This window comes from Homarus americanus, unplaced genomic scaffold, assembly GCF_018991925.1.
Source record: "Homarus americanus isolate GMGI-L3 unplaced genomic scaffold, GMGI_Hamer_2.0 scaffold2929, whole genome shotgun sequence".
Lineage (NCBI taxonomy): Eukaryota > Metazoa > Arthropoda > Malacostraca > Decapoda > Nephropidae > Homarus > Homarus americanus.
The window spans coordinates 505,100-529,399 of record NW_024722278.1 but is presented as its reverse complement, the minus strand read 5'-3'; the positions used below and the strand labels follow the sequence as shown (position 1 = coordinate 529,399).

Here is a 24,300-nt window from a genome sequence, read left to right as displayed (position 1 = left end):
CCTGGGTCAGGAGCAGGGGCTGCGTCAGCAGAAGCGGATGAGGGCTCGTGACAGCAGCTGGGTCCACGACAGCAGCAGGGTGCAGGACATTAGCAGGGAGTACCTGAGGGAGAAAAGAGGGGGTGTGTGGGTCCGCACTCAGGAACAGAGGCCGCATCAGGGGCGGCAGGGGTTACTGCTGGGCCGGGGTCGGCGTCTGAGGCAGGACGGGTGTGCTGGGGTCGGTAGGACGTGGTGCTTGGGGGCAGGAAAAGGAGCTGGTGTCTGCTTAGAGTAGCAGAGCTGCTCTAGGGTGTCTAACCTGCGGTGTAGAAACAGTAGTTGTAGAGTCGATGAGAGCTGCTTCTGTGTGGATAAGCCAGTCTTCCATGTTGCTTGAAGACTGGGAGCGTGATCAGTTTCTCCTCCATCCTGTGTGAGTGCGAATCTCCAGGAGTCACCATTTGTGGGGTATGATATGTTTGGTTCACACCCAGGATGGGATGGAGAAAGGAAACTCACAATGTGCTCTCTATATACATGTTGTATTGGATGTACAATGCAGCTTGGTGCTGGGAAGGCAGCATGGTTACAAGCGTGATGTAGAGAGAGCTGGTTGGTGAGGACGCTCAGAGAAGGACAGCTTGTGGGTCGCCATGCTCACCAGCGGGAGAGAGGACCGCCAGGCAGGAGGAGGAGGAGCGAAGGCCGCCAGGCAGCGGCGGAGGAGGAGCGAGGACCGCCAGGCAGGCGGAGGTGGTGTTGCTGGCTGGTTGGTGTAGGTAGAAGGAGAGGCAGATCACCACGAGGTCAGGTCTTAAATAGCGGGGGTAGGCGTGGCTTAGCAGTTGACCCCCGCTCCGTGGTGTATGGCGGCGCTGGTTGACCTAGAGCACGAGGCATACACTGGGGAATTGGTGGGGTCGGCTAGGCAGCGACAAACAGCGTTTGTAGGGGAGAATTCCACTACAATCTACTTCCTCGAAAAGTCAATAATCTACTTTCCCGAAAAGTAGATAATCTACGTTTTGGGAAAGTACATAGCCAACTTTCCCAGAAAGTACATTGCCTTTTTCGTCCTAACCAAGGTCTTCGACTCCGATAACAGGGAAACTCTCTGGTGGACCCTCAGCCCACCAAAATTCAATGCCATTGTGAGGCAACTTCACCATGGCATAAACGGCAGTGTCCTACACAATGGTATCCAGTCTGAGTTCCTCCCTATTCAAACGGGGATAAAAGAAGGATTTGTACTGGCACCAACTCTCTTTTTCATTTTCTTGGCTGCCTTCCTTACTCGGTGTCAATACATTTGAGTTAATATATCTCAAGAACACCACTCTCCTCAAACCTTGCCACCACCTCACAAGTATGCATGTTTCTCGGTGCAACCACACACACCTACCGAAAGGCGAATTTTAATTTCTTTCAATACTTATTACATCATATTTCCAGCAGCTTTTTGTAAATACAGCTTTTATTTTAATAATTTCATTTGTCTTCTTTGTTAATTTTTTATCATGCTTAAGTACTAGAACTTGTATATACTATACTGGCATTTCATTTTGGGTAAACCTATGCTAATGTAGAAAATAGCTGTAAAACTGTGGTGGTTATTTGAGGGTTTGACATGCTAGAGGTACAGGCACTCAAAATATTATCTTGACAAAGTTGTGTTAGATGGCATGATGCAACGGACAAAGGATTTTGACAATCCTACCGAGTTGCAGATAGTTTTTTTGAGCAACTGTACCTTAGGCCAGTTATGAATTAAAACCAGGCAAATATTCACATTGTTAGGCCTCGGGGCCATGCCTTTGCCGATACATAGAACCTGTACAGTTATTAATCAAGAGTAAGACATTAGTGATACGAGTTTTAAATTTTAGAAAACAATGAATACTGTATATACTATGTAATTCAGTCTGCTGTCATAAGTTGACCCCAAGAAGTTCCCCTAAGCCTCATTTATGTTTTTTCTTTCTTATATGATGTTATACAATACTAATAATTTTCAATTATTTAAAAATGAAATAGTGGGCACATTTAATATTAATGTACATACTTATTTATGAAATGGTTATGGGATCAAATTTATATGGAGTACTGCACTGTATTTGCAATAAGCAAATAACATTCATGTATTCATTCATTGCCTACCCTTCCCCCACTCAGTATTTATCAGCGTGAAGGAACCGTAGTATGCAGGAAGGAGTGTCCATTGAATGACCGTGAGTGCCTTAGCAACAACACTCACACAGTCTTGTACTCCTTTTATTCTCTCCCGACCATCTCCTACGTCCCTAAACCCATGGTAAGTTCCTGGACTAGTATTTGTAACCCTTCATGCTTTGACAAGTGACCGATTCAAGTACATTTATCCCTTACAGCACAGTGTCCAAGTGATGATCCATTGTTTTGGTAGGTCTCAAAAGACCAGAGTAAATTTAAATAAATCCTCCATGCATTGTGACTGTCAATCAGTCCCCAATAGAGCACTGTGCCCCACACAGTTAATGTGCTTTGCTTTGAGAATGTAATCACTTGAATCACCACAGTCTCTTGGCTTGCCGACACACCCTGAATGGTTAGTAGAGGAGCTTAATTCAAGATGGTGATCAGCATGCCTGTACGATACTAACTGGGCCGACTGCTCTAATAAAACCACCTAGTGTGGTATAAGGCACCAAGATACCCTATTTGAGGGCATGATGTGGAAGGGTATGTTGAAGGATCTGTCCAAGGACAACAGTGATGGGGTTATCACATCAGGCTAATTTTCTGTTGACTTCACGATTTCTGCCTTTTCTCGTCTCATTTCTGTGGTCTTACAGATGACTCTCACCCAACCGTGCAGGTTGGGAGATCATAGTTTAAAGTATTTTTTTAATGCATATAAAAACTGTACATTAGTGATAGAATAACATCCCATGACATTTTTTATTGCCTTGGGTTCTGCTAGTGCAGGGGTCACCAAACTACGGCCCGTGGGCCGGATCCCATGTCCTTCCCCGGCTCGTGGTAGCTCAAAACTATGCTCTGACGTTACCAGAGCTTTCGTTCTGGCTTGCAAGTATTGAATAGAATGATTATGCGGCCCGCGCTCGTCATTCTTTCAGTTATCCGGCCCACTGTGAAAAAAGTTTGGTGACCCCTGTGCTAGTGTATCATGCTTTTGAGGTCCCCTGCCATCCCCTGAATTGGAGCTCAAAATGACTTCCAGGATGGTCAAACAATATCTGGGCACACTAGAATCCCCGAAACAGTAAACAAAGGACTGTTTTCTATGTAACTTGCATATAGAAGTGCGTGATAGCATATGTGAGCGTCGTCTATAAAGAGCAAGCAATTTTTTAGCCCACCGTCCCAGCTGACAAGACGTGTGATTTGTGGCCTGCTATTGGTTAATCTTTTTCAGCTGAACTATAATTGTTCCAGTTTGCTTTTAGGGATTTTTTGTGTTTTCCCAGAGGCGGCGCCCCTAGAGGCCCACCCACTGGTGGCAGTGCCCCCAGGAGCCGCGGCGCCCCCTAGGGCCCTCCCAGGGGTGGCGGCGCCCCCAAGGGCCTTCGCAGTGGAGGCGGCACCCTAGGGGCCTTCCCAGGGGCGTCAGCGCCCTTAGGGGTCCTCTCAGGGGCGGTGGTGCCCCCAGAGCCTTCACAGGGGCGGTAGCACTCCCAGGGGTTTTCCCAGTAGCGGTGGCTCTTGCAAGGGCGGTGGAACCCTCGGAGGTCCTGCCAGGGGCGGTGGCACCCTCAGAGGTCTTGCCAGGGGCGGTGGTGCTCCCAGGGGCCCTCATAAGGACGGCAGTGCCCCCAGGGGCTTGATTGTGGTGTTGTACATATTGCAGACTCCAGAAGACGGTAGGATTCTTCCCCAGACGACGGTAGAAATTCCTCCCTAGAATAATGTAAGATTCTGCTCAAGAATACGGTAGGAATCTGCGCCAAAATATGGTAGGATTCCACCCTAGAAGGCAGTAGAATTCTGCCCCATAATACCGTAGAATTGTTCCCCAAATTACAGTAGGATTCTGCCTTATTAGACAGTAGGGTTCCGCCTCAGAATACGATAGTATTGCCTTAGAAGACGGTAAGATTTCGCTACAGAAGATGGTAGAATTCTGCCCCAGAATATGGTAGGATTCCATCCCAGAATAGGATAGAATTTTGCCACGGAATATGCCAAGATTCGGGGTAAATTGCAAGAACAGTCGTGGGGTGTACGACGCCATTTACGATGACCACCTTGCCCTGATCATGTTTCAGGAATACCACCATTTTGAAGCTCTGGAGAGATCTTGAAGTTTCGATATTTTGAGTACAGCACTAGCTAATAATTCCCACCAGGAAACTTGTTTCGAGACTCCTCCAAAGCTTCGAAAAGTGCAGAATTCCATATGTTAAAGACGATATTGCTGAAAAAAGACCAGGGCAAGATCATCGTAAATGGCGCCGTACACCCCATAACCGTTCTTGCAATTGGCCCCGTCCCAGGAGACGGTAGGATATCGCTCCAGAAGACGGTAGGATTCTAACCCAGAAAACGGTAGGATTCTTCCCCAGAGGACAGTAGGATTCTGCCATAGAAGACAGTCTGATTCCACCAATATGGTAGGATTCCGCTCCAGAATACTGTAGGATTCTGTTCCAGAATACGGAAGGATTCTACTCCAGAATACGATTAAGATTCCGCTGTAGAAGATCATAGGATTTCGCCTTAAACAACAACGGTAGTATTCTACCCCAGCCCCAAAATATGGTAGTATTCCGCCCCAGAATGCAGTAGTAATCCGCCCCAGTCTGCCCCAGAATATGGTAGTATTCCTTCCCAGAATACAGTCAGTTCTGCTATAACGCCTGTTTTGTCAACGAGAATTGGCTATAACGCGATTAATGAATAGAAGACGATATTTGTAAAACGTGAACGCTTGTTTGTTGCAACGCGATTCTACTCGAACATTTTAAGTGTACATGTACAGTACTGTACTGTTGCTTGGCACAGAGTTATGCAGTGTTTACGGTTCACGTTCGACATCACACGTTCAATCGATTCATGTGTTTTGTTTGTGAAGTGTTATTTGATAGGGACTATAAACTTCATCCTTTTTTTTTTTGCAAATTAAGCAGTTCCCATAAATACTGTATGAAAAAATAAAATAAAAATAATGTTTCACAGTGTGGACTAATAGCGTTTTACACCCGCGCTCTGTTTCCATCACACAATCAGTTGAAACACACACGTGGGTTGTTTTGAAGCGTCCTCAGTGATTTTTTCTTACTATTTCTCCAATTTTGTAGTATTAACTGTGAATATGGGAAAGAAGAATATCTCCAAGAAGCGTTCTGGTGATCGCATTCCCGGTGGTGGTCGTAAAAGAAAGGCTAGAACACTTGAGGAGAATGTCGATGTTATCAACCTGAAAATCACCCTTCTCCCCCATCAAGTTATATTCATATTTTTTCAAGGTAAAGCATTACATTTACTGTAGGATTTCATTATTAGATATGAATGTAACATTTATTTAGACTGTGCTATCCTTTGTGTTAGGCTAACTACTCAATTTTTTTTAATTTCGAGTAATCTGCATCTAACCCTATTTTCTCCACAAGCCGTTATTTCTATTGCGCGAATTTCTACAACGCGAGGTTTTACAAAAGCACAACTATCGTGTTATAGCAGAACTGACTGTACATATCTTTGAGAAAAAAATACAACGTAAAAATCTAAACGAATAAATATTTCGTAAAGTACAGTGGTCCCTCGGTTAACGAACACAATTCGTTCCAGAAGGTCATTCGTTAACTGAAAATTTCGTTAACCAAATCCATTGTTTCAATGGGATATTGGGTAATTGGTTCCAGCTCGCTTAAAAGTACATACAAAGTAAAATAAAAATGCAGTAAAGTGCACTTAGTTTGATGATGGGAATTAGAAGTGGGGGTGGAGGAGAAGGGAGAAGAGAAGGAAGTGGGGATGGAGGAGAAATCACCTTTCAGGGGACCCATGCTTGACACAGTAGTTTCACCAATAAAATTTTAAGTTCACTTGGTGTAATTCAAGATAATTTTCTTTAAATCAACACTGCACTATATATTATCAATATGTTAACTAAAGTTCAGAATGACCACTAATTTAAATGAAAAATGCAAAAATATTCAAGACGCCAACAAAATAGATGCTCTCTCCACTGTTTTCAAAATTCAACCGACGCCTTGTGATTGACTCGTGCATCTGATGGGTGCACAACAAACTAGTTCCCTGTACTGCATATACAGTATTATCAATGTTAAATAAATGTTAAAATGACTTATAATTTTAATATAAAACATGCCAAAATATTAAAGAGCACAACTTATTGATATTTACTCCATTGGAAACAAATGTAAACATAGAACAGATTACTGAATTGGCAGAGTACTCAATCAGCTGATACTCACACCAAAACGTGATTTTCGTAAGGATTTCGTTAATCAGACAAATTATAGTGACAACGTGCGTATCTAGCCGACGATAGACAACTAACAAAAAATTTTATCACTACATGTTCATAAGCAAATTTTTGCACATGAAGACTCCAAAGTGATAAATTCTCCCATACAAGTTTATGCATATGAAGACCCTGAATGTACTAATAGTTTCATGTCCATAATGTTCTCAGGATTTTCTATTGCTGTACAGGTACTCTGTATTATTTGATTTACAATAAACAACCATTTTAAGATTATACAGGAAATTAAATTGCAGTTACCAATGTGAAGCCAGATGCAAGAGAATTTTTTGCCAATTTTTCATATTATCAAAGGGTAAAAGTAATTTATGGTCTGACAAATAAAGTACATACGGATACATGACATATAGTGTATATAAGAGAAAACTTAACACAAGGTTGCTTACATTTCCATCAGGTCAAATATATCATCCTGCCAATAACTACAACATGACAATTTGTCTTTACTTAATCTATTAGTTTTGGCCTTTCAATGATTCTGTTATCAAATACTGTATGTCTATAATCCAGACTATAAATCTCAATCATTCAATTTGTCTATGTACAATATATGAAATTCTATACATGTCTAATCATTCACCATTAAGTAATATCTATAAACCTTAGTCTATCACCCTATCACCATTACTCTTGTTTTCTAGTGATCTATCAATCGGTATCAACAAATCGATGTATCTCTTTCAATGTCTTAAAAGTTGGTGTATCTCAAATCTATCCGTAATAATTTGTGGAGAAACCCATCCATACATGCTAGAAAAATATTTGTCAGTTTAATAGAAAATTTAGCTATTACCATCCATCAATTATGCCATTAATATACTGTACATATTAAATAACCACCATTCAATCTGATCTGCCTATTTGTACATCTGAATATTTATCTATACAAAAATAAATCACTCGGGTAATTAATGAATAACCAACTTATGAATGGATTACCTACCTAGTGTCATCTTGATTACTAATATATCAGTCGATGTATTTAGTTAATCTAAAGTTCATTAGTTTATTACAGTATATGTACTTAATTTATAAATCAATTAACCACTTAAGTATTCATCAAGTAATGTATTATCTTGAGTCTATTAAAAAAAAGATGAAGTTGTGCATTTATAATTTTGTGCATTAATCTGTACTGTACATTCGCTACAAAAAGTATCTGCAAAATTTTTTTGCCAGACAATAGGACTCGACAGATGAAGGGTTTTGACAACCCTACCGAGACAACAGGAATCGCAATGTTCATTTTGACATCCATCTAACCCCACCTTGCAGATACTTTCTGTAGAGTGTACATTGATGTGTCATTCCATCTTGACTAATATATCAGAATTTATCATACCATTTCATGAATATCAGTTTACAAAACAACTCCGGTTGGTATTCAAGAACCACCATGAAAGCCCACATCGTGCTGGAAGCTCAAGAGCATTTATGTAGTATTGTTTTATCATAAGAAATTTGGCTAATTTTTTAGTACACCACTGATGTTTAAAAACCTATTATTTATCAAAGAAATTCATTTACAACTCTCCTACTGGAACATTCAAACGATTGTTTCGTGCTTAAAGAGCAATTTCCGTATGTTAAAGGCGTAATTTACAGGAGTTATTCTAGACATACAAGATAAGATTTAAATTTTGATTAAGGCATTGCACAAAAAAGTACAATGTATCTACAAGAGTAAAGTTGGACTTCCAAACACACATCATGAGCGTAACTCGTTCGTAAGTAGAGGAGCACCTGTAATGTATAATCTATTACTGTACCATCAGATAAATTTAAAATCTATTACTCTACCACAGTGGTCCCCAACCTCTTGTAGGCTCTGGGCCATATTTATCATTGTAAATACAGTAATATCCCTGTTAGCCGGAACAATTGGTGCAGTGCATTTCTGGGAATGAGAGACTTCCGGGTAACAAGACAACTCTCAAAGCCAGAAAGAATCCCTCATTCCCGGAATGTTCCGGGCAAAGGAAATTTTTTTTTTTCAGAAGTTCCAGAAATTACTCATTACATCATTTCTCGAACCCAGAAAAATATCCCTCGGCCCCGGAATTTTTTGGGTTACGGAAAAAATTTTCTCTGAATTTCCAGAAAATGCGTCTGATTTTCATCTCTCAAACCCATAAAAAAAACACCATCCTTGAAATTTTCCGGGTATGGGAAAAAATTTCTTGTTAATTTTCCGGAAAATCCTTCCCAAAGCCAAAATTTTCTGGAAAATTATTGCTTTAGGAACAATTTTTTCAAGAAAATTTAAATTCCGGCTATCGGAGCTCCGGGTTTGAGGGATTCCGGTTAATGGAGATATTACTGTATAGTGGAGGGCGCCAAAACCTTGAATTGTAACCATGCTTTTTTATTTAGAGTAAATTGTGTCATGTTTACAGGAAATACGTGAGAAAATTCAGTTTAGAGAGAAAGTTGTACCAGGTTATTGCAGATTTTAATTAATTTCACTCATACAAACCTCAAATATTTCAATTTTCTAATAAACCATTGTGGGCTCCATAATATGGGTCTGCAAACTATAGGTTGGGGACCACTTCTCTACCACAATAATAGATAAATGTACAATTTCCTACTGTACCTCCAATCAACTCATCAGGTCAATATATTACTTATCATGAAATAATACATCACCATACCAGAGCATCACAGTTTTCAATCACTCATCCTCTCACTGCATAACTTCTGAGCTTTGGTGATCTACCTAATGAAAAACCTCTTTGAACCAGCCACTGACTACTCTACGTTTTGTGAGTGGTAGGACAGGACACACCATGAGAACAAACTACTGGATTCTAAGCGGGAATAACAAGAACTGCTTCGATGTAAGGAGAATGAATAAATTTGGTAAGTTGGTAGAGGTGTTCAAAGTTTTTCATACCATACCACACACTCCAACCTTCCATGTCACAAGGTGGAACAACAAGTGCCCTTCCAGTGTAATTAGTTTTAAACTGCAGAAAAAACTGAACATCACCACTATAAAGCATGTAAAGATTTGCTCCTGAAACCATGTAGGATTTACCCTTTTACAATACTAACTAACACGACTTGTTCACTTTATGAAGAACCCAAATTTTATTCACGAAACACCACTCATAAAAATTTCTTGGCTAATCCTCATGACTAACTCCTCATGTTCTCTTGTAACTGCCGAGGAATTACGTCACCTCGACTCTTGCTCAAGGTTAGTTTAAATGTTTCTTTTTTTGTACAATTAACCTCATCCTATTGTATATTAAGGGATGAGGGAAACACCATTATGAAATATATAAGCAGGTATGTAACAATCACAAATGTGAACAACCCTTGCATGATCCATCCTTATGCACAGTGAACAATAGTATATTGTATTTAGCCGAATCATTAACTACAGGTGCAGAATCTTAACCCTCTCGCGCACGAGATAAGTTTCAAGTTTCCCAGTTGCAAGATCACATCTCCGAGGTCCCCACGGCAGGTGAGACAGCACACGATAATTGTTTTTATTTTTTTTTTATTTTGCTTTATCAATTTCCGAAAAAACTTTTATTGGCATAATCCAAAAAAAATATAAATAAATAGAAAAAATACAAGTACATAGCAATTTTTCATCGCTTCTAATAAACATGAAATAAAATACACATCAATACGTTCACAACCTCCTAGCTCAAAATTGTCCAAGCCAACTTTTAAGTAATATGCACTGCTAGCAGCAGAATTTTATGAGCTTCCCAACGCAGTAATCAGATTTCCGATATGACCAGTAACTTTTGAAAAAATAGCAAAAAATTTAAACAATTCTCAAATAGTAAAAAATAATATTTGATTATTTTTGTGCCAATATCTTATATCAATATAAATTATATTGCATCGTGTAGCCAACACTATAAAGAGGAGAATGGTACAGATAGAATTTATGTAAGGCTAGAAAAACATCCTCTTTTGGACTTTCTTTGAGACACTGTCACTATAACCAGGTTGTATAGCCTGATATGATAATGGCTTTTGAAAACTAAACACTTCCCTGTAAATATGAACAAAAGTTTACATTACACAACCATCACTTCAATAACACTAAAATAATTATTTCAGGGAGTAGGGTAAGCACTGTAATCCAGGAGTTGAGGCAGCCCGCATGGAACTGTGGAAACGTAAAAGGACACAACATCGTCTTACTACCGATATAATACTACACATTTATCGTTCGTCTTCCCTTCCTATGGGCCTCGAGAGTTGCCAATTACGTAGTTCATTTGATAGAATTTACTTGCTACTATGATGCATCACAATTTGATGCAATTCTGTGTAGAACTTTAATTTTGGGAGAGTTTTTTAAAGTTTGGAGACCCGATTTGCATCACCGTGAAGTTGGTCTTATGAATATGACACGAATTGTGTCATCATGCGCGAGAAGGTTAAAATATATTACTCAAAGCCACAACTGAACATTATTACTCCAAACAGATCAAATTAATTCACAAAATAGTGGTAAATACAGAGGCAACATATGTGCCACAGAACATGGCCAAAAAAATAATTCATTCATTGGTTTTAATCAGACAAATTGCATTCATGATAAACACAATCATCTATAAGTACAGTACAGTATAGTCCACACTATAGCCACTATTTTTTTTTTTACATTTAATTAAAAGTTTTAGGCCATTGTGTTACATTAACTCAAAATACAGTAGACCAAGTTCAGAGAGAATTTGCATTAACATTACTTTGTTCCCTATATAGGATGGTTACGTCTTGTGAAGCCAGTGTTGGGACCAGACCGGTTCCTCTTACTCTTACAAATGGACGCACTAGGATCTCAAGACACAGTCATCACCAGGCATCTTGCTTATGTTGACATAGACGTGTCTATTTATACATTTTAATAAAAATAACTAATCATGTAAAGGACAGTTCCAAGGAAGATTCTGCATTAATGGTAAAAGGTATCTTACTACTTTTTCATACATATATTATTCAACTTGCCAACAACCATCAGTTGCCCTAAAATTTCTTCAACTTATTCACCCCCCACACATCACAGCTATTAAATGGTAATGTAAACTGTGCATTGATCTTGCCAAATTATATTTTGTTCTGTTTCAGGTACTGCCAACACTTAACACTAACTATCACCATTTAACCCTGAAAGACAGTACAACAAACCTCTTAAATGCATCATGATGAAATTTTTTACAATTTACTTCATCTGGCTCATGATACAAACATCCACAAAATTCAGAGATGTCCTAGCTAAACTTACCCTTAACCTAGTTACCCCTAAAACTAAAAAAAAAATCATCTCCCCAGTTCATGGTGCCTATCCATTATCACGCTTAACAGTGTATGGTTTTGTATATAGTATCAATGTCAAGAGCTGACCAAGAGATAGAATACTCATAAGAGATGAGAGCCTTGTCAAAATAATTGGCCAACCTCAACTTCTGGAAAAAGCTGAGAGGCAGAAATTGAAAATTATATACAGTATTGTCCAAAGTTCATGAACACAAATCTTCAGTAGCTATCAACAAACAGATGCGACTCGTAGGATGAACAAACAGACTAATAGGCAATTACATATATTGCTTATGGTTATATTTTTGTTCTATACGTAATTCAATCTTAAAAGAGTTAACAAAAGAGCTTTAGAATTTTCACTATAAATGTCTAGCATATTTTGGAATACATGACAATAAAACAACAATGGTACAATGTGTAAACTTCTTAATATCCTTTATTACACGGCAAATCAAGATATCATAAAAACAGCAAAGCACCAGTAAAATTTTGCGTATTGCCAATGCCAGGACAAAAAGTCTTGTGCAAACTGCTTAGTTCTGTATAATGAGAAATGTGTAAACCCCATTAAAATTAGTACTAAAACTGAATTTCAATTTCAAAATATTAGTGCTTTTGCATATGATGACTTCTTAAAAATTAAATAAAGATCTATTCCTATGATTTACAAGTTAAAAGATACAATTTCGATTATATTATTAAGGGGTTGGTTACATCTATGCTATTCAAATATATTGGAATTTAAATTGTAATGGTTTCCATTCTGCAAATACTTTAAAAGTTTTAGCTCTTCTAACAAGTGCATTAGAGGAGATTGCAGAATTACCAAATCCTTAACTGGATAATATGATGCAACAGCAATTTTCACGGTGCTTAGGCCTTATTCACTAGCAGGCAGAAGCACATGTCATGGAACAATCAAGGAAACTAGACTTAACATATCAGCAGTAATAAAAAAAAAAAAAGAAAAAAAAGGAAAAATACTACATGAGCAATACAGAGATATCCTAAGACTGATTTGGGTATAAAATCATAAGTTGGTCTAGTTCATCAAAGTACAAAAGTACCACCAAATTATAAGCACTACTGGTACAATAACTAACTTCATTTTTTGTCTTCTAAAATTTACACTAGCTTTAATATTTCTTGATCTAGCAAAAAATTTCACCCTTATTCACAATACATAATACAAACTATACAAAAAGTTTCCTCCTCTTGTCCCAACCACACTCCTCCCCTTGGAAACAAGAATTTAATAAAAGAACCATGTCAAATGATGCATCACACAAATCCATTCAACAGAGAGCTTCGAAAAATCACAAATTCCATTATATGAACTGGGAAGAATGTGGTTGGGGGGGCTTGCTAATCACTTTTCACTTTTGCGGCGATACGCACTTGGGTTCCTATTGGCAGACTGCTGACGAGTCACTGTGAGGCTATGCTGCCTCACTATTATATTTTTACACCAACATCACTCTAAATTAAGTCTTGCCGCATTTACTGAAATTTTTTTTTTAATTTTGTGATATCTCCACTTAAGACTAATCTGTGTTTGTCTATGCTGGGTAACACACAAAATTGAGTCGTGTAGAATCAGTTATCGTCTTATCCCCAAGATACCTGGCTTGCAGAACCTCCTACACTGGCCATGAATGAACACGGTGTGTGTTAAGGCACAGCAACACTACTCCTATCAATCACTTTCCTTTTTGTGCGCACTGAGGACAAAAGCCTCCTTATACTGCAGGCTTCACAAATATATTTCATGGACTAATTGAATACGTATTCTCCAAGAGGAGAATAATATTAGGCTAATACTAATAGCTGGTAAGAGAGTGGACGTGTTCTGAAAGATCTTGGGGAATAACTTAATTTGGCAACCCACTAGGGTGAGGTTGTGTTGCTGCTTGACGTAATCGCTGGCTCCAGGAGGGGCGGGGGCACGACTAAGCTTGACGGTGGAATGGCTGTGGCATTGCACACTGGATCCTCTTACTCCTCTACCTTCTCTCCTTCACCCTCAGTCTTCTGTAATTGTTAAGAGATTAATTATAAAGGCACAAATATTGAAAAAAAAAACACTCCTGTATTAGTAAATCGTAACTGAATACGTGTACTAGCATTGATGTGCATTATCTCAAGGACCTGAAATGTACACAATATTTGATGTCTAAAAAAATTAGCATGTTTTATCCACATGTACACAATGTACATGTAGGTTTACACATCATTATGGTTGAGCAGGTCTGGTAAATTTCATGAGGATATGAATGGAACAAGGAGCATTTCTGTGTACACAATGTACAAGTAGGCATACAAATCAATGGTCTTGTGCAGGTTTGGTAAACTTCAGTACAGGTACAAATGTGTAGAACTGCAAAGATTTTCATGTACAGTACATAAACAAGTTAGTCAGATAAAATTAGTGTATAACCATTAGTTATTGTTCCAATGACCTTCTATGATCATGGTATTTATAACAGGTTAATACAAGTGTGGTTACCTGTCCCATGTGGCTGACACCAGTCTTTTAGATATTAAAATAATAATAAAAAGCACATGTTTTGTATCCAAACCAACTGTTAATATCACAATCAAAATAAGTGTTCTAAAAATTTTTCCCTTTTTTTTCTAGCAGATCCAGACATGCTTTACCAACCATGAAATACAACAAATGTTATTTGTTAGCAACACGTTCTCACTACAGTCCCCCTTACAAGTTATAACTATATTTAAATTCCCCCAATTTAGGGGTTCATGTTACAGAACAGGATTCTTGATTACAGTACAAGCTTAATTTAATAGACCAATTCTGAGCATAATACAACCCAACACTTTTTAATAGAATGCAACATACCAAATTAGAACATATAATCTTCCTATCTATGTATAGACCATTTCCCTCAATATTTCACATCACCACAAACATTTTATAGCCACATACCATGCTCGCATGGGTTTGCCAAAATTACCAAACAACAGCCCTCCAGGCTGCAAGATATTGTGCAACATCAGTCAACTTCTTCCCATATCATTCTTGGCACATCTTTAGTTCTCATCCCTTCCACATTCAAACTCTTGAATCTCTAGACTACAGTGTTCTTCATTTCCTCACAAACAGTACTCGAAACTCCAAACCCTTTCCAGGTCTCTTCACTTCTTATATACACGATCAAATTTCCTTACAATCTTGAAGATCAGGGACCATCCTACCATCAACAATCTTATCAGTGTAATGTTTTTTCTTTGGGTCACATTCAACCCCTTTCTAACCCCTGCTGCTGCTTTTAACTAAGACAGTTATAAAAATTTTGGTTTCAAATGGCCTCCCTTCTACTTTATATACATTCAACCCATTTTTGTATCATGGGCTTTCTATTTAAAAAAGGTAGTTAAAACTGTGCCTAACCTTTTCTTGCCCTTTTCAAATACCTTCAATGTGAAAATTGATCCAAACAGCCCTATCACTCCCTATTTCTGTCTTAATTCATCTTTATACAGTATCTCAAATACCATCAATATGCATCTTTCATCCTGCACTCACTGGACTATTTCCTAATTTATATTCATCCTTCGTGACTTTCCCACTATAAAATCAAACACTGCCTTCCCCATAATAATAAAATTAAAAAAAAAAAAACAGCACACACCACACAACTTCCTCACCTCTTCAGTCACATGATCACCCCAAAGTGCATTCCTTTCAACTCCTCTCCAAACTCATTCTCCCTCAAACATACTATCTTCTCTCACATTCACCTTGACCCCTACGCCCTGGTTGACATACCGGAACACGAGCCTTTTTTTTTTCGCCATTGTTTGAATGCCCATCACGGGTTATTAGGTTCCAGCGTGACTATTTGGTGGACACACCACACGCAAGGTAGCATGGGTGGGCTCAGTGCAGTTAGTATACATTAGCCTGTCGCCATGGAGAGTCGTCCCTCAGCCTGGCGACAGGCTGCATGTGTGTTGCCGAGTACTTATGAAAAATAATGCTAATGAAATAAATTCTAAATGAATTATTTATAGGAAATAAGTATAATGATCAGTATATATATGCATTACTGGCTATCCCGGACACAAAGGCAAGCAGAAAATGGCCACCAAGTGCGTAGCGACCAAGAGCGCTCCGTCAAAACAACACTGTCCCCTTATCTCCCTCGCCACTGCGGCCCCAAGGAAGTTTCTAGAGGGTCAATATATAGTTTTTCTTACTTCTTTTTGATGGGGGTGTTGGTGGGTACAGCATGTGGCACTCTAGCCCAGGGGTCAATGCCTTCACTATCTCCTCAATCTTCAAACATTATTTCAGTACATCCTTGTACCCAGTATTTGCACAGAATTGTGAATGCTTGTGATTCCTTGCCATTCTTTTCAACTTTTTTTGCCCAAATGGATTCTGCACTTTCATGTCTCGCCAACTTCCCCATTCACAGTTCCTTTAAATCTACTTTACTACCAAACCCACCCTTCTGTTTCTTCCATCTTTATTCTTCATACCTATTTTGCTTCTTCCTCATACCTCTACTGCCACTCCTACAATGATTTGAATCTTCCGAGATAGCATTACCTTTACATGTAAACCTGCACTGTAAGTATATACTGTATATGCACAGCTTCAGTTATTGCTTTCTTACTGCAATTCCTCTTATTTTCAATTACTCAATCTTAATGTTACTCGCCCTCCATCTAACCTAGAGAACTGCCTCCAATAAGCCTTTCATTCTACTTTCCTACATTCATTCATTCCTTCCTTCCACCTTCTCAACTATTTCTTAATCCCAAAGCATTTTCATTACTACTCATTTGTACTTTCCATCTTCCATTAATTTATACCACTTTTTTTTGTCAACTTTGTGCATTTCCTACACCTACTCAACAAACAAATCTTCCCCTATAAACTACATAAGCAAGCTGGCTTAATTCAACCATAAAATCAACCTTGTTATTTTAAGCCTGAAAGTCTACATCCACCCTTCCCATCATTGCTACTCTCTTCTCCCATCCATGGTTAATAGCCACACTCAAAATATATTAAACACAAACTTACACTACAGGTGTGGCTGACTCAGATCTTCTGGTCCTTTAGGAAAAGGCAACATGGTATCAAAATGCATTACTTTGTATTCACTTGCTTTGAATTATTATGCAAAGTATACCAACAAAAGTTCATTTACTTCAAAATTTCAGAGTATGGTTTTCCCATTCAATAGCATATATACAGTAAAACCTCGATTAACCGACCACATATGGAGGGAAGGGGCTGACGGATAATCCAAAAGGCCGGTTAGTAGTAAATAAAGTCTACGGAAATAAAAACATTTTCAAAGTACCTATCCCTAAACTACCTCATTTTAGTCCCTCTATTCATTTTTGTTCATTTGCCATTCATATTTCAATAGAATTTGCTTTAAAACATTAACCACTTCAGTAAATAAATATGAACCAGCACAGAAACCGTGAATAAAAAATGGGGTCCAGGATTGACGGTTAATCCGAAAGTCTGTTAATCGAGGTTTTACTGTATTCATTTATGACTAGACATTTTGTGTACACTTATCACAAGGAGCTGCCAAGACCCTAACCTTAGGCAGCTTGACCTCAACTGAAGCCTCTGCTGAACCTGCTAATGTTAACATGGCCTCCACATCGGAATCCAACTGTATAAACTGCAGACCTTACAATTAGCTCCCACACTAGTTAACTCACACAGTTATGGCCAATGAGTTTTTATCATAAACAAGACATAAAACAAAACTTAAATCTTTAACCTGGTTTACTTTTTGCAGTTATTTTCCTAGTTAGTAACACTGGGTAGGAAACTTAATTCTTATCTAAAGCATGTGTAGGAGACCTCACGTGACATGTTAAGCTTGTTTCACATATATAAAATGACAACAGTTAGTGGCTCCTCATAATATTTATTACATAAAAATCATGGAAAGGGTATAAATATGAAATCTTCCTCAGTAATCAGACTATATCATGCAAAATTTTTTAACTAACTAAAATAACAACAAAGTGGGAAAAACCAACTTTACGAGTTACATCAAATGCCCCTACATACCTTTTTCACTATATCGTCAGTTGCAGGCTTGGCAGCAGCCTCGGATACCTTACCAGGGTAAGTGAAAGTACAGTGAGAAGAAGATACTAAAAAGAGAGCAACTATCACAGTAGAGAAATATATCATTACTTATCCCATTACCTTTTATCAACCTCGGAAATAAAGCATTAAGCCCCAAATAAAGCGTCCCAAAACCAACAATATCACAAAATTCAATAGATCTCACCTTGCAGAACCAACAAAGTGTCTCGAGACAATACAGGGAAGTAAACAGAAGAGTAACCCAAATCGAAATTTAGGAATGAGAATTTGAAGTAAATAAATAGACCATTAAAGCATACAACACACTATACTGTACATGCACATAGGCTTACACACACACTATACATAGATACTTATATACAAACTTTCATGAGGGCTGTTGTGGCATTACTCCTCTCTTTTTACTTTCACAAGTATGTACAGTCAATTCTGCTACAACGTTTGTTTTTTCCACACGAATTCGTTGTAAAGCGAATGATGAATAGGGGAATGCCGTTTGTAAAACGCGAACTTTTGCATACGAATGTTGGAGATAACACAATTCCATCCTCAACATTTTAAGTGTAGCATGGTGTGAGGCTATGGAATGTTTACAGTTCACGTTCTACATCACATGTTCAATTGATTCGTGTGTTAGTTCAGTGTTTTTTGAGAGGTACTCTGTAATTTTTTTTTTTTTTTTTTTTTAAATTTAGCTGATACCCATAAATGCTGTATGAAAAGAATAAGTAAAAAGAATGTTTCACAGTGCAGACTAATAACGGTTTACACCAGCGCTGTTTACATTACGTAATCAGTTAAATCGCGCTGTTTCTGTCAATTGCTCTGTGAAGTGTCCTCTGATTTTTGCGATTTTCTCCAATTTTGTTGTGTTAGCCATGAAAATGGAAAGGCAAGGCAAGAAGAATGTTTCCAAGAAGCGTTCTGGTGATCAAATTGCCGGTGGTGTATGTAAAAGAAAGGCTAAAACACTTGAAGAGAAGAGCTTTGTTATTAAGCATTTTGAACGCAATGAAAGAACATGCGATACTGTTCGTGCACCTAACCCCATTCTCTCCATAAGCCCTGTTATTTTTATTGCTCGAATTTCTTTAGTGTGAGGTTTCACAAGAATGCAACTATTGAGTTGTAGCAGAAATGACTGTAATCCAGGCTTTTAATAAAGATTTTACTTTCTCTTATTGCAAAAGTTGTCGTCTTCCTAGCCACTCCGCAGAGTTCAATGAAAAAAAAATAATACAAATTTTCTCCAGCTGCTGCACTATTTTGTCTGTAAACCAACATGTAAATGCGAGTCTAAATTCGTTTACAAGTACTGTACTATATAAACAACAATAAGGTGAGGTAACATCACGATACTTCATGATTTTGGTCTTGTTTATGTAACCTCGGGTACATTGTTTTAAGTACAGGTACTTAACTGTATTAATTTGAGAGCACACAAAAGGGTAAGAGTAAATCCATCTTTAGCCTGGCTGTATTTCAACTAAATCACATCGGACATCTTATTTTTTCAGTAGTTATACAAATTTATGCAGCAAATCAAACTAAAGCAATCCACTCAACATACAGTACAGTCCCTCGAGTGCTCACCAGAAAACTCAGAATGAACCTACACACAAACTTAACATACTTTCACAATCGTCTTGCAGACATGTCTGTACACGCACACAACCTGAATGCTTTATGCCCCCAGAGGGGTAGGGATATAAACACCAGAATAAAAAAGGTAAATATAAAAATATATACTACTACAGTACACAACATTTGGTACCAGTCCTCTAGGTTTTAATAGAATTACAACTGCAGTTGTGAATAAAGGAATATAAAATGAATGAAATCTGCAGTTTTATTTTAAACCAGGACCTTTAATTCACTTGGAAATACATAGAACTATTTAATAGTACAATATATTAGTCTACGGTAAGTTGTGTAAGTGGGCAAAGGAAAACCAAGTATTCTGGGTAAGTGTGCGAGTAACTGTCAGCAAGTCTCACCTGTTGTGTAGTATCCTGTTCTGCACTCTGTTCAGGTGTGGACTCACTGGTCTGAATCACTTCTGATTGTTGTGTGGGTTCAGCTGCAGCCTGTGTGGTCTGAGCTACTTCCTCAACTGGGGTAGACTCCTGAGCAGGAGCCTTCTCACTGATTGGAGCACTCTCCTGAACAGGGACCTCCTCCTGAGCAGAAGCAGATTCCTGAGCAGGAACCTCCTCTACAACGGGGGCAGATTCCTGTGCAGAAACCTCCTCTACAACGGGGGCAGATTCCTGCTCGGGCTGAGACTCTACAACGGGAACCTCCGTACTGGCAACACTTTCCTCCACCTGATGAAGGCACCCATCAGCACAAGGCACACATGCAACAGCCACACCACAACACTGCATCAACTGACACTCAGCAGTTATTAGGGCTTGTCAGCTTAGATTTAGTTATATTAAGCTAATTAATGAAGCTGCTGCAGTGCTGTTGTGCTCAGTTGGATAATTTAAACAACAGGAAAGACAAATGCTGAGGATTTGGGAAAGCAAGGAGGTATAACTTAAGATATTGAAAATTACATGGCAGATGCAAACTTTACAATACATATAAAGACCTGCCAAATCAAAATGCATTCTACACAGAAGCCACATGTATCCTAGGAATCACAGCAGTTTGAAGAAGAGAAATAATTGTAGAACCACTGTCTGGTATAGGACCACAATAACAGTGACCAAGAGTGCAAAAAAAGTGTCACCGCTGGCTGAATTTCCCCTCAAAAACTAAAACAGCTACAATCCAGCACTTACCTCTTCAGTCTTCTTCTCCTCCTGAACTGGCTCTGCAGCAGGAGTTTCAACTGGAGTCTCCTCAACAAGGGCACTCTCAGCTACTGGGGCAGCTTCCTCCTACGGAACCAAATATAGTACTGATGGACATGTTCAACCCAGTGAATACCTTCTCTTAAAATGTGAAACTGGGATGAGTGCCTGTATAAAATTCAAATTAATTTAGAGTATGTCATGACATCACATCGGGTGAGGGAGAGCACAGCAACAGCTCACTGCTTCCAAAAGTGTTCACTGGACATACACATTCATTTTTCTTATTTTATAGTTTTAAGATTTTATTTCCAAGCCACATTAGAGTATTGTAAGGATTTTTCTACAACTTTTATAGTGTCATTATAAGGCAATCAGTGGCAAAGAAAACTGTAAAGTAAAAAACAAAACGCGGCCGGGCTGGAAAATCGGCAATGCAGTTACAGGCCACCGCCTCCACACACGTTCACTTCGCACACATGCACACCCAGGCTCTTCAATTTTCTTATTTTAAATTTTTAGATATTTTTTATTTCTAAGCCACATTGTTTATATAGAGTAGAAACAGTTTTTTCTGCAAATTCGTGCATTTTCACAAGTGTTTAAATTTCAAAATTTTATTTATCTTTTTTTAAATAAGTGTGCAATTATTCTTTTTGAGTTACTTACAGTACCTGTCGGACAAGCCAGGGATGTATCCCATTAAAACCTTAAAGAGAGGCCCAATTAACATGGGTTTTCAAGAATGCAACCCTATCAATAGAGGGGGTATACCTGTATAACCCCAAGCTGAAACCAGAGGAGTACACTCGAGGGAAGACAGGGCTGTATTGCTTATGACTGTGCATGTTAAGACCAGTGAGGCTATGCACAAGTACTAACATATTTTATGAATTTTACTTTGGCAAAATTTTAACAATCTTCCAGCATGATCTGCATTATCAAACCTACTTCAGTTTTAATGTTCATTTGGCAAAGTGCATATCTGGCAATATTACAGTGGAGTCTTGACAATTCACCAAGTACAAATTTGTGAGTACCTCTATTACTACATTTTTAAATTTCATGGTCAAATATTCATAATTTGCAGCCAAGCACCAACTGCCACAATATTTGTTTACATAACAAAAGTTGTGGAAATATAATTTCATTGCTCTAATTTGCCCTGGAAATAAATAAAATAAAATATGAATATCACTTCAATGCTCCAATGTGACTTGGAAATAAACAAAATATAATATAAACTTAGTGTATGAAAATTAAATGTAGAAAGTGAATTGTTTGTGGGAGGCAGGGTGGTACTGATGCCCCCCCTTCCAGAACAGAGCACACCTTTCCGACCTCCTTCATTAATGCAACATTATGCAATTTCACAATTTCCATATTATTTAGGTTCACTTACCTACCTGGTTAATAACACCTTAATCTTAAATTAAGAAAACATACCAGAGGACCTAATGTGTGGTAATAAATTCATGGTTCTTTGTCGACTGTGTGGTCACAGGCAGCCAGGCTGTCTCCATTTTGGTGTATTAGGGTAACCCACACAAAATTTACTTGACAGGAAGGAGCCATTTTATGTAATTTAAAACTACTTTTTGTACAATATTTATGCATTACTGTATTTTTTCTATGCATTATGTACTGTACAATCTCCCCAAAATGTAATGTTAGATTTTCCATAGCTACAATTTGAAACACTAGACAAAATGCTTTGATATGACCCCCAGTGCATCATAAGTTACCTGCTTACCATATTGGCAAGGGAAGGAATCATCTTTGTATGGCATACTAGATACAGTACACTACTACAATAAAAAAATAAATCCATTATGCTATACAGTATTAATGTATATCCCATGCTGGGTAGAAGCAAGGCATATATATATATAAACAGCCATTGACTGAGGATTACAACACTGAAATGTACACCCACTAAAAAATTATTCGGCACCCGTGTCATATTGTATCACGCTGTAAGGGTGCCGAATAATTTTTAGTGGGTGTACATTAAATAGAAAGGTTTCAGAATATCACAACCGAGACGGACCTCAAAACGGACATTTTACCATAATGTCGTAAGTTTCATTCATACCGAGTTTCACAATATGCTTGCTCATGTTGTTCACGATAAGTCTGATTTATGAATGACTTAGCTGATAGTACTTGATATTATGAGTGAACAGCTACAGCTATACTATACAATAAAGTACTGTACTGTATATTGACCTACATGGAATCTGCCATGTTAATTGCATTGGCTTAACACCAAAATAAGGTTTTAAATCGAGGGACTTGCATGCAACAGAACCCCCCCCTCATCCACCTACATTAAGACATGTGTGGTTGTAAGTTTCAGTGTGGCACCAGTGGTTTCACAGCGCCTAACCCACCGTGATACTGTGGGTCCACTCACCCCAGTTTGCCATGCTATCTCGGTGTTCCATATACCCTCGTTGTGAAGGGTATGATAGCACCTCTTCACATCTCGCGGTGTCTCCTCAATAATTCTTCACTCTATATGATGTAAGATCCCGTCGATGACTAGCGTAGCGTTGGTACCCATTAACAACATCTACCCCGAGTCATGTAATATATCATCTGAAGCCTCAGAGGATTCAAATCATTCGATAACGTATATAATTAATCATGCTCTAAGGTCGCGGATGTAGAATTACCAACCGTTCAGAAAAGGTGGAGTAACATCGCCCGGAAAGCCTTGTATCACATCGACCCCAGAGCTAACGATACTTTTAGGGGATGTACAATATTTAGTGTTTATTAAAGCAATTTGGACAGTTTATGGGTACTTCTGGGCCTCTGGAACTAGACTATATCCATTTAAATAAATTAAATTATAATTTGATAATTTACAATGTCTTCTGGTATTTAAAGAGCAAATTATCATGACCACTTATGAACTGAATAACCATCCAACTGGTACATTTTGGCAGTTCACCACAAAAATCATGATATGGATGAAATTCTCTGGGTCACTGGGCTGTTTCTGCCACCCCTTCATTCCAGTCGTGTTAAATTTCCTTCACTGAGGATATACAGTACACTTATTACTTATTCTTCAATATTGTTTGTTAATCCTCCTTTGTGTGGTGTGCATAACCATAATTTCATCCAATGCTTCACCACCACCTACCAGGAAAATGAAAGTGAACCAAGTACCAATTAGTACAAAAATAGAAGCACTTAACACAAAAGTACGAGGTTAGGGTGGGAGTAATTTTCTTGTTGGCTACTAATATGCGAGACTGGAGGCATACAGTAAAACCTTATTTTAAGATCATCTTTACAGTAAATAATGATATATAGGGACATCATATGCAGGTGACGGAGCGATGGAAGTACAGTAAGTCTCATTTACCTCCAGATATCTACATATACATGTCTAGACCTACTGGTAAATGTGAATCAGTTATTCATATTCAAATTAAGAGTTGATGTATGCTATATGATCAAGAGTTTGATTTCCATGTACAGTGAAAGTACAGTACTGAAGTAGAGAGTGGATGCATCATGTAAATTTTCCCCCTTTACTCTGAATTTTGGGTTGGTTTAACTCGTCTTTACCCAAAATACAATTT

At 38.3% G+C, this 24,300-nt stretch overlaps 1 protein-coding gene and 1 long non-coding RNA gene across 2 annotated transcripts in view; one reads left to right on the top strand and one right to left on the bottom strand.

The window, feature by feature from the left end:
* The first annotated feature begins 972 nt into the window (after positions 1–972).
* Positions 973–13,368, top strand: LOC121862702. Its single transcript, XR_006088270.1, has 3 exons — positions 973–2,293; positions 9,235–9,352; positions 11,231–13,368. It is a non-coding gene; the product is annotated as an uncharacterized LOC121862702 (long non-coding RNA).
* A 3,512-nt stretch (positions 13,369–16,880) lies between these two features.
* Positions 16,881–24,300, bottom strand: part of LOC121862704 (uncharacterized abhydrolase domain-containing protein DDB_G0269086-like) — a 30,594-nt gene continuing 23,174 nt past the window's right edge. The window contains exons 5-8 of the mRNA XM_042361020.1: positions 20,690–20,788; positions 19,898–20,227; positions 17,859–17,906; positions 16,881–17,460 (exon numbers count right to left, since the gene is read on the bottom strand). Of these exons, the coding sequence (XP_042216954.1) occupies positions 17,329–17,460; positions 17,859–17,906; positions 19,898–20,227; positions 20,690–20,788 (609 nt within the window). The 3' untranslated portion in view covers positions 16,881–17,328. The remainder of the gene's footprint in view (positions 17,461–17,858; positions 17,907–19,897; positions 20,228–20,689; positions 20,789–24,300) is intronic.